General features: G+C 40.5%; 1 protein-coding gene across 4 annotated transcripts in view; it reads right to left on the minus strand.

The window, feature by feature from the left end:
* Positions 1-15,331, minus strand: part of DZANK1 (double zinc ribbon and ankyrin repeat domains 1) — a 60,837-nt gene that overhangs the window by 33,651 nt on the left and 11,855 nt on the right. For all 4 annotated transcript variants that reach the window (XM_032419280.1, XM_032419283.1, XM_032419279.1 and 1 more), the window contains exons 5-8: positions 12,768-12,882; positions 10,914-11,010; positions 9,988-10,112; positions 4,376-4,461 (exon numbers count right to left, since the gene is read on the minus strand). In XM_032419280.1, coding sequence (XP_032275171.1) covers positions 4,376-4,461; positions 9,988-10,112; positions 10,914-11,010; positions 12,768-12,882 — 423 coding nt within the window. The remainder of the gene's footprint in view (positions 1-4,375; positions 4,462-9,987; positions 10,113-10,913; positions 11,011-12,767; positions 12,883-15,331) is intronic.

Consider the following 15,331-nt stretch of genomic DNA (forward strand, 5'->3'; position numbering starts at 1 on the left):
TCTTTTTTATTCACATATAATGTATTATTTGTTTCAGGGGTACAGGTCTGTGATTCAACAGTCTTACACAATTCACAGCGCTCACCATAGCACATACCCTCCCCAATGTCCATCACCCAGCCACCCCAACCCTCCCACCACCCAATAATACCAATTCTAAACAAACTCAGAAAATTAAAGGAGAGAGAATACTTCCCAACTCATTTTGTGAACCTAGAATTACCTTGATACTAAAATCAGAGAAAGACATTGTAAGGCATGAAAACTACAGACCAATATCCCTCATGTACATATATGCAAAAAGTTCTTTATATTTTAGCAAATCAAATTATATATTACATAAAATAGATAATACTTCAAGTGAGGTTTATCTCAGAAATGCATGGCTGATTTAAAACTTGAAAATCAGGGCACCTGGGTGGCTCAGTCCGTTAAGCGTCTGCCTTCGGCTCAGGTCATGATCCCGGGGTCCTGGGATTGAGCCCCACATTGAGCTCCCTTCTCAGTGGGGAGCCTGCTTCCTCTTCTCCCTCTCCCTCTGCCTGCTGCTCTGCCTACTTATGTGCTCCCTCTCTCTCTGTCAAATAAATAAATAAAATATTTAAAAAAATAAAACTTGAAAATCAGGGGTGCCTGTGTGGCTCAGTCAGTTAAGCGTCTGCCTTCGACTCAGGTCATGATCCCAGAATCCTGGGATCCAGCCCCGCATCTGGCTCCCTACTCAGTAGGGAGCCTGCTTCTCCCTCTCCCTCTGCCCCCCCGCTCGTCTCTCTATCTCAGATAAATAAATAAAATCTTTAAAAAAAAAAACTCTCAGCAAGCTAGGACTAGGAGAAAATTTCCTCAATCTGAAAGGTCAACAAAAAAAATCTACAGCCAATATCATATTTAATGTTAAGAAATGGAATGTTTTCTCCCTAAGTTCAGGAATAAGGCAAGAATGTCCACTCTCATCACTTCTATTCTAAATTTACTGGAAGTTCTGGCCAAGGCAACAAGTCAAGGAAAAAAAAGAACAAAGAAAAGGGATCTGTATATATGTTCCAGCTATAGAGATCAGACTGTTTTCGGCTTGCGCAGCACCTCAGGGGAGGAAAGAATATATGAATAGGGAATATTGCCATCCAGGTGGCTTTAGGGTCCTGAGGAGTAGAGAAGGATGGCACTGGGGAGGTCTGGATGGATCTAATTTGTGTAGGAGTTCCCTGTAGATAAATTACTGATCCCCCAACTACTATCTCCCAGGATGTAACGGTTGAATTAACATGTAATCAACTGCACTGTAACTAAGGCAGGTGCACGCCCCACCCAATACCATTTCTTACCCTCTAATCATACCTGATCTTTAACAAAGCATTAATAATTCTAAGGATAATCTCTATTTTGTTGTGCTTTTTTGTAACTTTTAAATAAATTAGTTTATAGTGGAAGAAAGGAAGGAAGGAAGGAAGGAAAGAAGAAAGGAAGGAAGGAAGGATCCATGTAGAAAATGAAGAAGTAAAATAATTGCCTTTATTTGCAGGTGAGGGGGGCCTGGCTGCTTCCATCAGAAGAGCATGCGACTCTTGATCTCAGGGTTGTGAGTTTGAGCCCCACATTGGGTGTAGAGATGGAATAAATAAACTTTAAAAAAAATAAAAAAATATTCACAGGTGTCCTGACCACCTATATAGATAATTCTATGGACCCTACCAAAAAAGCTAAAAGAATATGTGAGTTTAGTAAGGTTCTAGGATATAAGAACACTACACAAAATCAATTTTATATTCCAGCAATGAATAACCAGAAATTTACATTTTAAAAGCAATACCATTTATGACAGCATCAAAAAAATACGAAATACTTAGAAATCAATTTGACAAAAGATATGTAAATCCTGAGCACTGAAAACTATACAACACTGCTGAAAGAAATTAGGAAGAACTAAATAAACGATGAGATAACCTCATTTTTCTGGACTGTAAAGACTCAAAATTGTTAATAACATCAATTTTTCTTAAATTAATATATCAACTAAATGCAATCCAAATCAAAACTCTAGCAGACATTTTGTAGATGTTGAGAAGCTGATTTTAAAACTTATTTGAAAATGCAAAGTACCGAGAGGAGCCAAACTATTTTTGTAAAAGAAGAACAAAGTTGAAGAATGTATAACACTTAGTTTCAAGACTTATAAAGGTATGGCAATCAAGCAGTGTGGTAGTAAATAAATATAGACAAACATCAGTGGATCAGAATACAGAGTCCAGAAACAGACCCACAAAATCTCAAAAGTAATCAATCAGAAAAGGACAATCTTTTCAACAAATGGTGCTGGAATAACCTCACACCATAATTAAATATGGATCACAGACCTAAATATAAGAGCTACAACTTCTAGAAGAAAACATAGAAGAAAATCTTATGAGTGGGATGTGTCTTTGGTTTGGGAAAGACTTCTTAAATATGTCAAAATAAACATTAAGTATAAGACAAATAAATACATTGCATTTGATCAAAAATAAAAACTTCAGCTCTTTAAAAATAAACTTTCTTAAGCAAATAACAAGCCAAAACTGGGAGAAAATATTTGCAAAACATGTATTAACAAAAGAGAACATGTACAACTCTATAATTAGGAGATATAGTACTCAATTTTTAAAAAGGGCAAAACGTTTGAACAGGCACTTTCCCAAAGAAGGTATATGGATGGCAAATAAACACTTTTAAAGATGCTCAAAGTCATTAGTCACTAGGGAAATGCAAATGAAATCCACAAGCACCATCTCACAAGAATGGCCAAACATAAAAATTAAAGCATTGGTGAGGATGTAGAGGAAGTGGGATTCTCATACACTGTTGCTGGGAATGTAAAATGGTGCACCTCCTTTGGAAAACAGCTTGGCAGTTTCTTAAAAAGTTAAACGTACAGCTATCATATGACCGAGGCATTTCATTCCAGATATGTACTTAAGGGAAATGAAACTATATGTGCATATCATGACTTGTATACAAATGTTCTTAGCTTTATCTGTAATAGCCCAAAACTGGAAACAACCCAGATGTCCATCAATAGATGACTAAATATACAGATTGTGATGTATCCATACAACGGGATACTACTCAACAATAAAAAGAAATAAACACCTGATACGTGCAGCAACGTGGGTGAATCTCAAAATAACTAGGAAAAGGAATGGGGCGGCGGGGTGGCTCAGTTGTTAAGTGTCTGCCTTCGGCTCAGGTCATGATCCCAGGGTCCTGGGATCGAGCCCGGCATCGGGCTCCCTGCTCCACAGGAAACCTGCTTCTCCCCTTCCCACTCCCACTGCTTGTGTTCCCTCTCTTGCTGTGTCTCTCTCTGTCAAATAAATAAATAAAATCTTTAAAAAAAAATAACTAGGAAAATGAAAGAAGCTTGGCAAAAAGAGCACATACTGAATTATTCCATTTATGTATGGAATCAAATGCAAACTAAAACTACAGTGACGAGAAGCAGATCAATAGTTGCCTTGGGATAGGGAGGAGCACAAGGGAGGGACTTCAAAAGGGTACAGTGCAGGAAACTTTTGGAGGTGACGGACTTGTTCATTTTAATTATAGTGATAGTTTCAAGGTTATATGCACATGTCAATTGCACCTTTTTTTTGCAAAATGAATTAAAAAATTTTTTTACTTGAGTATAGTTGACACACAATGTTACATTGGTTTCAGTTGTATAACATAGTGATTCAACTTCTTTACATGTTAGGCTCACAAGTATAGCTACCATCTGTCACCGTACAATGCTATTACCATTGGCTATATTCCCTATGCTTTTATTCCTGTAACTTATTCATTCCATAACTGGAAGACTATATCTCCCACTCCCCTTCCCCCATTTTGCCCATCCCTCCAACCCCCTCCCCTCCGGCAACCATCAGTTTGTTCTATTTATAAGTCTGATTCTTCTGTTTGTCTATTCATTTTTTGTTGTTTTTTAGATTCTACATATGAGTGAATTCATATGGTATTTGTCTTTCTCTAATTTCACTTGGCATAATACCCTCTAGGTCTATCCATGTTGTAGCAAATGGCACGATCTCATCCTTTTTATGGCTGTGTAATGTTCCACTGCATAAATATACCACATCTTCCCTAGTCATTCGCCTATTGATGAACACTTAGGTTGTTTCCATGTCTTCGCTATTGTACATAATGATGTGATATACATAAGGGTCAACTGTACTTTTTAAATAAGTACAGTTTTATTGTATATCAATATACTTTTAAAATTTATAAAAATTTAATGAAAGACAGTTGGGTGAGAAAACACCATTCTTATGTCTCATCCTTAAATTTTTTTGACAATGTCTCAGTAGGATTTAAGAAATAGTAAAGAAAATGTAATACTTACCTGAGAAAGTCTGTCTCTCTTTGAATTCTCATGATCTCCGTGCTTGTTAAACTCTTCTGGCCAGTTATGTGTGCAAAACTAGGGAACTACAATTAAGGATACATATAAAATCACAGTAAAAGCTATGTACAGTAAAATTGCATTTTAATGTATTGTCTTATCATATCCAGCACTCATCTTTTGAGAACCATGACGGGAGAATCATAAGTAATGATTACCCTAGGACCCAACATTAAAAAATTAGAGTGCTATCATGATTAGATATGTATATTTCACTAAAAACAGAGTTTACAAGAAAAGATATCTGAATTTACCATCAGACAGACCAGAGTTTAGAATTTAAAAACCTAAGTTGCCCTCCATTTTTCTCAAAGATTACATCCCCAGGAAACTCAAAGATTCACCTAAAAGAACATATGCAGCAACTGTCTGCTGTTATCCAAAAACATTTAACTCATTTGATATATTTTTATTTGAGCATTCACTTTGTACCAGGCACTGTGTTTGACACAGGGAGGGGGGACAAAGATAAATATTACACGGTCCCTACCCTTTAGGAGCTGAACTGGTGGACACACAAAATACTGAAACACTGTGGTTTCAGTATAGTAATGCATTTGTGTTGAGTCCCATGGGACCCTAGAAGAGAAAATAATCACATTCACTTGCTCCAGGGGAGAAAGGCTTCCCAGGATGCTAACACCTGACCTGGGCCTGTAAAAAAAGCAAAAAAAGGGGGAAAGTAAAAAAAGATTTGTCTTTTTTACCTGGGAAAGTAAAAAAAGATTTGTCAAATGGACACAAGACAATGGGAATCCCAAGCAGAGGAAACCCATTTGCAAAGGCACAGTGGTAGGGCAGTGCTTGGCCTATCCTGGGGCTCAGGGGTGTGACGTGCTTTAGACGTCTGAGTAGCTGGAGAAGGAACATGGAGGGGAGGAGCTATCACTTAGGAAGGGTCTGACACCTGCTAAAATGGTATTACGTAGTCATTACCTCCTTAACATTTCACAATGATCTTATGAGGTGGGTAATATTATCCTCATTTAAAAATTTTTTGTAATAGTTTCTTTAGATATAATTTTGAACTTACAGAAAAGTTGCAAAGAGAGTACAAATAACTCCTGCATACCCAGCTTGATCAGGTTTTCATGTTAACATTTTGCCCAGTGCACCTTCTGTCTCTCTCTCTCCCTGAATCATGTGAGAATGAGCAGCAGTTACAATGCCCTTCTGCCCCTACATACTTGAGTGTGCACGACGTTAAGAACAAGGATGTCCTCTTACATGACAATGCAATTATCAAAACCAGAAAAGTTAACGGCTACACAATACTATGATCTAATCCCCAGATCTTTATTCAAATGTCATTGTTCGTACCAATGATGTCCTTCACACTATATATTATTTTTCCTGGTCTAGGATCCAGTCCAGTGTCACGCTGTGCACTTAGTTGTCAAGTCTCTTTTGTCTCCTTTAACCTGGAATTGTTCCTCAGTCTGTCTGTATCTTTCATGATCTTGACATGTTTGAAGAGTAATGGGTCATTTAATCTGTAGAATCTCCATTAATTTGGTTTTGTCTGATGTTTCTTCATGACTGGATTCAGGCATGCATTTTGGCACAAATATGAGGGAAATGATATTGTGTCCATCTCAGTGCCTCACACCAAGAGGCACATATAATCCCCATTTTTGTTTCCCTTGCCTTTGAAGACATGTCTAGCAAGAAGTTGCTGAGGCCAAGGTCAAAGAGGTTGCTGCCTATGTTCTCCTCTAGGACTTTGATGGATTCCTGTCTCACATTTAGGTCTTTCATTCATTTTGAGTTTATCTTTGTGTATAGTGTAAGAAAATGGTTCAGTTTCATTCTTCTGCATGTGGCTGTCCAATTTTCCCAACACCATTTGTTGAAGACACTGCCTTTTTTCCATTGGATATTCTTTCCAGCTTTGTCAAGGATTAGTTGACCATAAAGCTGAGGGTCCACTTCTGGGTTCTCTATTCTGTTGCATTGACCTATGTGTCTGTTTTTGTGCCAGTACCATATTGCCTTGATGATTACAGCTTTGTAGTAGAGCTTGAAGTCTGGAATTATGATGCTATCAGCTTTTGTTTTCTTTTTCAACATTCCTCTAGCTATTCGGGGTCTTTTCTGGTTCTAGTCAAATTTTAGGATTATTTGTTCCAGCTCTGTGAAAAATACTGATGGTATTTTGATACGGATTGCATTGAATGTGTAGATTGTTCTGGATAGCATAGACATTTTAACAATATTTTTCTTGGAGGGAGGTGGGTGAGGGAATGGGGTAACTGGGTGATGGGCATTAAGGAGGGCACTTGATGTAATGAGCATTGTAATATGCAACTGATGCATCACTAAACTCTACCTCTGAAACTAAAAATAATCATCATCATCCCCATTTTTGAGATGAAGATGCTGAGGCTCAGAAAGGTTGAGTCACTTGCTTGAGGTCATGTCAACAGTATGTGAACTATCTCACATACCCAGGCCTCTCTGACCCCAGTAGGGTCCCTGTCCACCACAATAACTACGGGCTACAGACTCCAGAATTTATGCTTCAGGCAATGGGGAGCAGTCAGAGGTTTTGAGTTGCTTTTGTGTCAGATCCAACATGGCATGGACAAAGTGGTGGTCTACTGGCCAAATCTGGCCTGCCATTGAGTTTCATTTGGCCCATATATATTGGTCCACACAGCGTTTAAAAATTCGATTTAATTGTTAACATTTAAAATTAGGTTATAACACATAAAGATGCAGGTTTCTGGATTTTCTTGCAAAATCATGAGATGTGGCAACACTGAGTCTGTAGGCCTTCTTGTACATAGTTGACTGGAGCTAAGTAGAGATAACTAACCCATTGAGCTGACTCAGGCATTCCATGTTGCCAGAGAACCCCTGACTCAGGACCTGAAACTAAAGCCCTGTGTCAGCTGTCATTTATCTTCTACCCAGGTTTTACAACACATTTACTCTGCTGCCTAGCCCCTAATGGCGCCCCCAGGTCAGATGCTTAGTTCAGAGACATCTTGTCTCCCTGGTGGTTGTTGACATGTTGTAATACCCAGCATCATTAATTCTGATGTTTGCTGAAGTATGCTTCAGATGGGATTGAGCTGGAATAAAGATCTCTTACCAAAAGGAATAAAAAGAGTAGAAGATAAACGTTTTGCAGTCCTTTTCTGGTCCCCTTGGTCCTCTGATTTCTAGTCAAATTCCCCAAATGTGTCCCCATGTTCCTAGTTTTGGGGTATTCTAAATCTTGGAATCTTTACATATTGTCTCATTCCATCTTTCCTTTTGAAACAACTCTTAAATAACTAGATGGGCAAGGCAATCCAAATATTCATACACAAAGAAAATCAATCACTCTTTCTAGACACATTACAGATTATTATGGTCATGTGAGAATGTTTTCCAAAAATAGTTATGATTGCATTTTGTCATATACCATTCATTCTTCAAAATGATATTTTTCTATCTCAAAACCAGTATGCTTATATACTACACTGGCTACACTGGGGAGCACTGCTTACAGGAGTTGAGTGCTCATTAGTCCATTTGGTAACCAGGGAATCATTCTTCCAGAAGACTGAGAAGGGCAATCTTCTATTGCAGGGATGGTTGTCCTTTTGTTTACTGAGATTTTCAGGAAGGCCTTACTAGGTCAGTGGTCCTCTGGCCTGGGCTTTGTGACCTTCCAGGAAATATAGTCAGTGGGCTCATAGAAGAACCCAGGAGGTCACACTGAGTTACACTACAGCACTAGACACTGGAAATGAAGAAAAGGATCTGACTTTGAGATAAGGATAGTTGGTCTTCTAGGCCAGGGATGCTCAGACTGAGCTGATTACCAAAATCTTTCAGGAACTCCATCCCAGGCTTATGGGATCAGATTATCTAAAAGGATTGTAGGAAGGTGTAGCTGGGAGTGCATATATATATTTAAAGTTCCCCCAGGTGATTCCGATGTACAACCATGTGTGAGGGTCACGTCTTTTTTATACTTGATGGTAAGTGTGAGCAGCCTTGGGATCACAGGTACACAAGAAGCAGTTGTGGTTGGCTAGAAAATGTGATTCCAGGTACACTCTACCTAGGGCTCAGAATTGGAGGAAGAGAGCAAGGGCTCCTGGGTTGCCCTTAGATGCCAAAAGTCTAGACTGGACTTTATAAACACTGAAAAATCAGAGTGCTCGAATAGTTGTAGTACGCAACTAGGATAAGAGAATCTTTGTGTTATATAGTAATTAAGTAATTAAATATTTAGGTTGTAAATCACCTCCAAATCTAATGGGCAAGTCCCTGTCCTTGTCTAATTTGAATCCTTGGTAACATTTGACATAGATGTGCACTTCTCCTTGAAACTCTATCTTCTTTTGACTTCTATGGCACCACTTTTTTTTTTTTTTCCTTTGGCTTTCTTCCTACTTCTCAGGCTCTTCCTCCTCTGCTCAACGTCTAAGTCAAGGATTTTGTCTTGTGCCATCTACTCTTCATCTTCTGTACCCTGTCAGCAAGTAATCTCATTCAGACCCAAGCTTTAAACACCATCTATATATTAAATATTTCTAAATATATATCTGTGGCCCTGACCTGTTCCCTGAGTTTGAACTTGCACATCCAACAGTCTACTTAAGACATCCAGATAGATGTCTAATGAGTCGTTTCATACCTGCTTCTCCCTGAATCTTCCCCATCTCAATTAATAGCACCACCATCTCTAGATGCCCAGGCCAGAACCCAGAGTCAACTTTGGTTCCTCCCTGTCCATTATCCCATCCATCTGATCATTCAGCCAAACCTGGTGTCTCTTCCTCCAAAACATATCTGGATTCCCATGCCTGCTACCATCACCACTTCTACAACCTTGGTCCAAGCCACCATCATCTCTCCCCTGGAGCAAAAACCTTCTAAATGATACTCCCCTCTTATTCCTTTACAGCTTAATCTCCATACTGTGGCCAAAGAGAAAAATTTTAAATGCAAATGATATCCTGTGTTACCTTCCAAATAGATTCCCTTTACAATTAGAAGAAAATCCAAACTCCTTGCTATAGGCCTCAAGATCCTAGCATCTGTGATTCTCAACTATGCCTGTCCATTAGAATCACTTGTGGGTGAATTTTATTTAATTTATTTAAAGATTTATTTATTTTTTTGAGAGAGAGAGAGAGAGAGCACGTGCATGCGAACGTACATGCACATGAGCTGGGAGGGGAGGGGAAGAAGGAGAGGGAGAAGCAGGCTTCCCGCTGAGCAGGGAGCCCAACTCAGGGTCCCATCCCAGAACCGTGGGATCATGACCTGAGCCAAAGGCAGATACTTAACCGACTGAGCCACCCAGGTGCCCACTATTTTAAAATTTTTGATAGATGACTTAACATGTTTATTATCTGCATGCCCCACTCCCAATAAAATGTAAGCTTCTGAGTACAGGGGACTTTCCTGTCCAACACAGTATTCCCAGCACTAAAACAGTGCCTGGCACGTGGTGAAAAGGCTGGGGGATACAGACTTAAAAGTATTTCATGGGAAGATTAAGAATATAGGAGGTATTTAGTACCATAAAGATTTTCTTTAGAAGTTACCTGAGACTGGCGGGTAGGTGGTCTAGAACCTGATTCTTCATGGTAAGGTGGGATTTCCAGTGGACTCTCTGAGAAACGAAGATCTTTCCATGTTTTAGAGTCAGTTCTTTCACCTATGTCAAGGTCTACAATTATTTAAAAAAAAAATCATTCTGTGAACATCTGTAATTCTATGTGTAATTATGCAAATATGTCTTCATAGGTAGAAACCTTTTTAGGGACCACTGTCATCACATCTTTAACTAGATATAGCAACTATATAGCAACTATATAAGCCCCCAATTGGTGAACTAGCCCTAGGAAAGAAAAAATTAGCCCAGACTGAGAAAATAAAAACCTGCCCTGCTACATTCTATAACATTCCACATCAGGCTGAGAAAATAGATAAATCCAATGGCAAGGTTAGCAGGAAACATTATTTCTCCCAAGGACACACTGTAGCTGTAAAATGTCATAACAGAGCCCCCCCTTCTTTGAGTGGCTACTGTTTCCACATTCATTTTTGTAGTTTCCAAGGTGAACAAAACCCTGGTTCCCTTTGCAATCCATACCTGATGGTGCCAGTTCACATGCAGCCCTGCTTTGCTTCGAGTCTGTCAAAACTCTGCTCTCATTTAAATTTCACCCAGACTCCACCTGTCCCCTAAGCCCTATAACCTTGTCTTTTCCTTTGTTTGGTGTGATGCCCCACGGTTCTTCTGCAGGGTGGTCTCCCTTGTTGCAACGAGTCAACAAATCTCACTTTGTTGGACTCCTTGATGATCCCTCTTGGTCTTAAGCTGTTAGCGAGGACAGCACTAAGATTATAACTTACTTTTCTATTCCAGTGTTTCTTATTCCAACCCTTCTGCAGACAAGAACACGAGCAGTGAACCTGTTTGGTTGTTTAGAATACTAAAATTTATCTTCATCCTTCCATGTCATACCTGCAGACTTTCTAAGGTTAACATTCCAATTCTGTTTATTTTCAGCATTCTTATATTTCTTCCATAGTTTTGATCCCACAAATCCATTTTTCAATTCCTAGGAATGAAGAGATCGCATATCAATCACTTGATTACACCCATTTGCAATGTGAAAATGAAAAGTTGCCAGGTAGAGACAATGTCATAGTGTGCCCTTCTTACTTGAAAGGGTTTACAATAGTTTTTACAAAATGACCTCTGTTTCACCTTACTCTGGAAACACAGAGCTTGGTATCTGGGCCGCTTGGCTGGTAGTATGTCTGGTTGGTAGGCTCCACCAGTCAAGCAGCAGGCAGCAGGACACGAAGGCAGGATGTTACAGTCATGGGAGTCTGGGGAATAACAATGCGACCACCAGATCCAGGAGGCAAATAAAAGGTGGGGTCAGACCAAGATAGGACTTAACCACACTACCTGCCCATGCACAGTCCTTATACTCTTCTCCATGGACTTCTTTCCCCATGGACTCAGTCCCTTATGCCTGATTCAAGCCTGAGCACCTACTGACCCAAGTAGGCTCAGCCTCTGCTGGATACCCCTGCCCATGGCAGATCCCTGTGCTGATCATACTTGAGCCCCACACTATGCCTGTACCCACTGCTCTGGTCCCGCAGCCACTTCTGGACTCTGGTCCGTCCTTGGGCTAAAGGGATCCCCTCCCAAACTTCTGGTCATCCCCATCAAGACCTCCATGACTGAGACTTTTTGGTTGATTGCCTTACCATGAGCTAGCCCATCCTCTGGCCCTCGGATCTGTCTCACTGGTGCTCAAAGCCCAGGGACTGAAGTTTCAAACATCCTTGTAGATAAGTCTAGTTCATCCTCCAGAGAGGCAAGGCTTTGAGCTTTTCAGGGATGAAGATTTCAACATAATCAATGGCTATGGTCAGAGAGGGTTTCTACTAGTCTGATGTATCTGTTCAACAAATATACACTCACGGGGTGCCTGGGTGGCTCAGTCGTTAAGCGTCTGCCTTCGGCTCAGGTCGTGATCCCAGGGTCCTGGGATCGAGCCCCACATAGGGCTCCCTGCTCAGCGGGAAGCCTGCTTCTCCCTCTCCCACTCCCCCTGCTTGTGTTCCCTCTCTAGCTGTCCCTCTCTCTCTCTCTCAAATAAAAAAAAAAAAATCTTAAAAAAAAAAACCAAAAAAACCCCAAATATACACTCACTGCCCTCTCCAGCTTACCTCTGTGCAAGGCAATGAGTATGGCAGACATGCTCTCTGCCACCTTAGAACTTACCCTGCCTGGGGAAGGTAGACGATGAGCAAAGTAATCACATATTCAAAGCACCATATAAAAGGAGAAGGCCTGAATGATGGGGGAGCAGTGATAGAACACAGCATACACAGTGTAGTTTGGCTGGAGAAATGTACAGGGGAGTCACAGAGCAAGAAAGGATGACTGAAGACAGAAACTGATCACTTTCTTCAATAGTAAGTGGGGGTCACTGAAGACAATGGAACATGGGCCATGATGCTGGGGAGGAATTTCTTTCTTTTTTTTTTTTTTAAAAAATTTTTTTTATTGTTATGTTAATCCCCATACATTACATCATTAGTTTTAGATATAGTGTTCCATGATTCATTGTTTGTGCATAACACCCAGTGCTCCATGCAGAATGGGGAGGAATTTCTAATGTGCAGGATGGACTGACCAACAGGCAGGAAATCACTTTGCCATGGTCGCTACTGACCTCAATTATAAGAACCTAAGAGCACAGGTGATGAAATGAAAGAGAAGATGGGAATCACTGAGAAAGAAGGAACCAAGAATGTGGTGACCATCTGAAAGTGTTACAGTTTCATTACTTGCCTGCTTGGAAAAATCTTTGAGAACATTTTCAACATGGTTTTCTGAAGAGACTGTATTTGGTGGCTCATAGCCCACCTGAAACACCTTTGTTACAATGCCACTCTGTCTGCAGTCCCTGAAAATTATTCAAAATAGAAAAAGTGTTACACGAAGCTTCAAAGAAAAGACGGCTATCTTGAATAACCACACTGCCAGCCACACCACTTGATAAAAAACCAGGCCACTACCACCTTCAACCCCCACCACCACCCCACTCTGAGGCTCCTTGGTTGGTTTCCATAAATTACCATTTGGGCCCCTAGTTTGTTTGTTTGTTTGTTTGTTTTTCTCTTCCCAAGCTTGAAATTCCTGCTCTTATGTTTTAAATTAACCAATAAAGAGTGAGACCAAGAGACCCTAGGCCCCCACCCTCAACCCCAATAAAAGCAGAACCCCAGGCCCATGAACTCTCTTTCACTCTCTCTACTGGTGACCTTGCTGTGTGGCCTCAGGTATGCTATGTAATTTCCAAGACCTGTAAGTAATAAACCTTGTCTCTGAGAGTTTCCTGGTAGTTCCTGCTGAGGATGTCTTGCAGCCATGATAAGAACCACAGGGCCAGTCTAGCCACAACACTGGTTACTGCTGGGCTGAGGCCGGCACACGATAGTCTTCATGTGGACATGCTTTCATTTCTCTTGAATAGATATACAGGAGAGGAATTGCTGGGTCATGTGGTATCTCTAACTTTTTAGAAACTGCTAAACTGTGGTTGTTCCATTTTACATTCCCACCAGCATTATCTGAAGGTTCCAGTTTCTCCACATACTCATCAACATTTGATATTGTCAGCCTTTTTTGATCACCTGTACTCTTGATTATGTTCTCTGTAGGCATTTGCTTGTGCTGTGTCCCTAGAGTATTGGGATATAGGCTTGGCTGTTGGAACACAGAATAAAAACAATAGTGGCTTAAACTAGAGAGAATCAACAGGGTGTAATCAGCCCAGAGCTGGTACAGAGGTGCCATGGTGATGGGGGCATGGTGCCAAGTTTCTACCTTGTTGCTCCAGCTCTAGGACCTTGAACTTGTCTTCATAACCCAACATGGCTGGCCACATCCACATTCCAGCGAGCGGGAAACAGGGCCCACCTCTCCCCTTTAAGGGCACAATCCAGAAGTTGCACACATCACTTTCACATACATCTCACTGGCCACACCTGGTGATATGGCTCTTGCCAGTTGCAAGGAGGATTGGGAAATATCTTTCTTCCAGGCAACCATGTGTCTAGCTAAAAATCATGGGCTCTATTATTCTGGAAGAAGGGAAACACAGATACTGGGGGACAGCCACCAGCCTCCAATGGTCATAATGACCACGTGTCAGATTTAATATTTTTAACTCTCATGCCCACTAATTTGTGTTGAAAGCTCACAGCTGGAACACAGGTGATTCTGTGTGAATTCTATTCTGCCCAGGCACTTAATTCTTTTTCCACTTCCATTCTCTTCTTTCTTTTGTGTTCTTTGTCTGCTTTGCTCTTATTGATTTTCATATTGGTCTCTCATACATTTCATGTTTCATTAGCCTTTCTTTTGCGATTTCTCAGATCTCTTACATGTCAGATTTTTAATATTTCTTAAAAATTTTGAAGCTTTAAGTAAATAAGTGTCCCAAAATACTTAAAATTCTTTGATTAAGTAAATATTTATAAATACATAAACATCAATTCCAAAACAGTTGAGAAATGTTTAACATTCAGCAATAAGGAAGTTTTAAGCTACATTTCTAGAAGAAAAAAAGTGATCAGAAATACACAATTCATCTCAATTGCCACTATCTATCAGTGTGTAATAATATTTAAACTGCATGTTCACTGGCTGGAGTGATTTATGGGTGGCTAAACTTCGGGGAAGCACACGTTTTGTTTTCCTTTGTTTTGTTCTTAATAACAAAACCACTTTTACAGTTACAGAAATCTGGATGCAGATACAGATGATCTTTGAGATGAACTGCTTACTTAACTCATTCACCTCAACATCCATCCCACCTAAATGTTCATCTTTGGTCCCAGGTCTGTCATCCAAGATACAGTTGTTCTCCTTGCTAGCATACTTCCTAGACACCACAAACATCTCTATCCAGGGATCCTTTAAATCCTGGATAATTGTGGGGCTCCCTGAAATGTGTGCTTCTAGCCCCACCATCACACTGAACGGAAGCCTGACTCCCATCCACTTGCTCTACTCCTGGAAGGTACAGGTTGTCTCCCCAACCACATCTGGCCCCTTCCATGGGGACCCAGCCAGGGCTCTCACCCGTGGACTTTGTTCCTTCCATGAGGAGCCCAGAAACTAGCTTCAACTGCCTACTAAGTAGAAGGATTTCCTTCTTTTTTTTTTTTTAAAGATTTTTATTTATTAATTGAGAGAGATAGTGATAGAGAGAGAGCATGAGAGGGGGAGAGTCAGAGGGAGAAGCAGACTCCCCGCCGAGCAGGGAGCCCGATGCGGGACTCGATCCCGGGACTCCAGGATCATGACCTGAGCAGAAGGCAGTCGCTTAAACTGAGCCACCCAGGTGC

Source organism: Phoca vitulina, unplaced genomic scaffold (genome assembly GCF_004348235.1).
Source record: "Phoca vitulina isolate PV1807 unplaced genomic scaffold, GSC_HSeal_1.0 scaffold22, whole genome shotgun sequence".
NCBI lineage: Eukaryota > Metazoa > Chordata > Mammalia > Carnivora > Phocidae > Phoca > Phoca vitulina.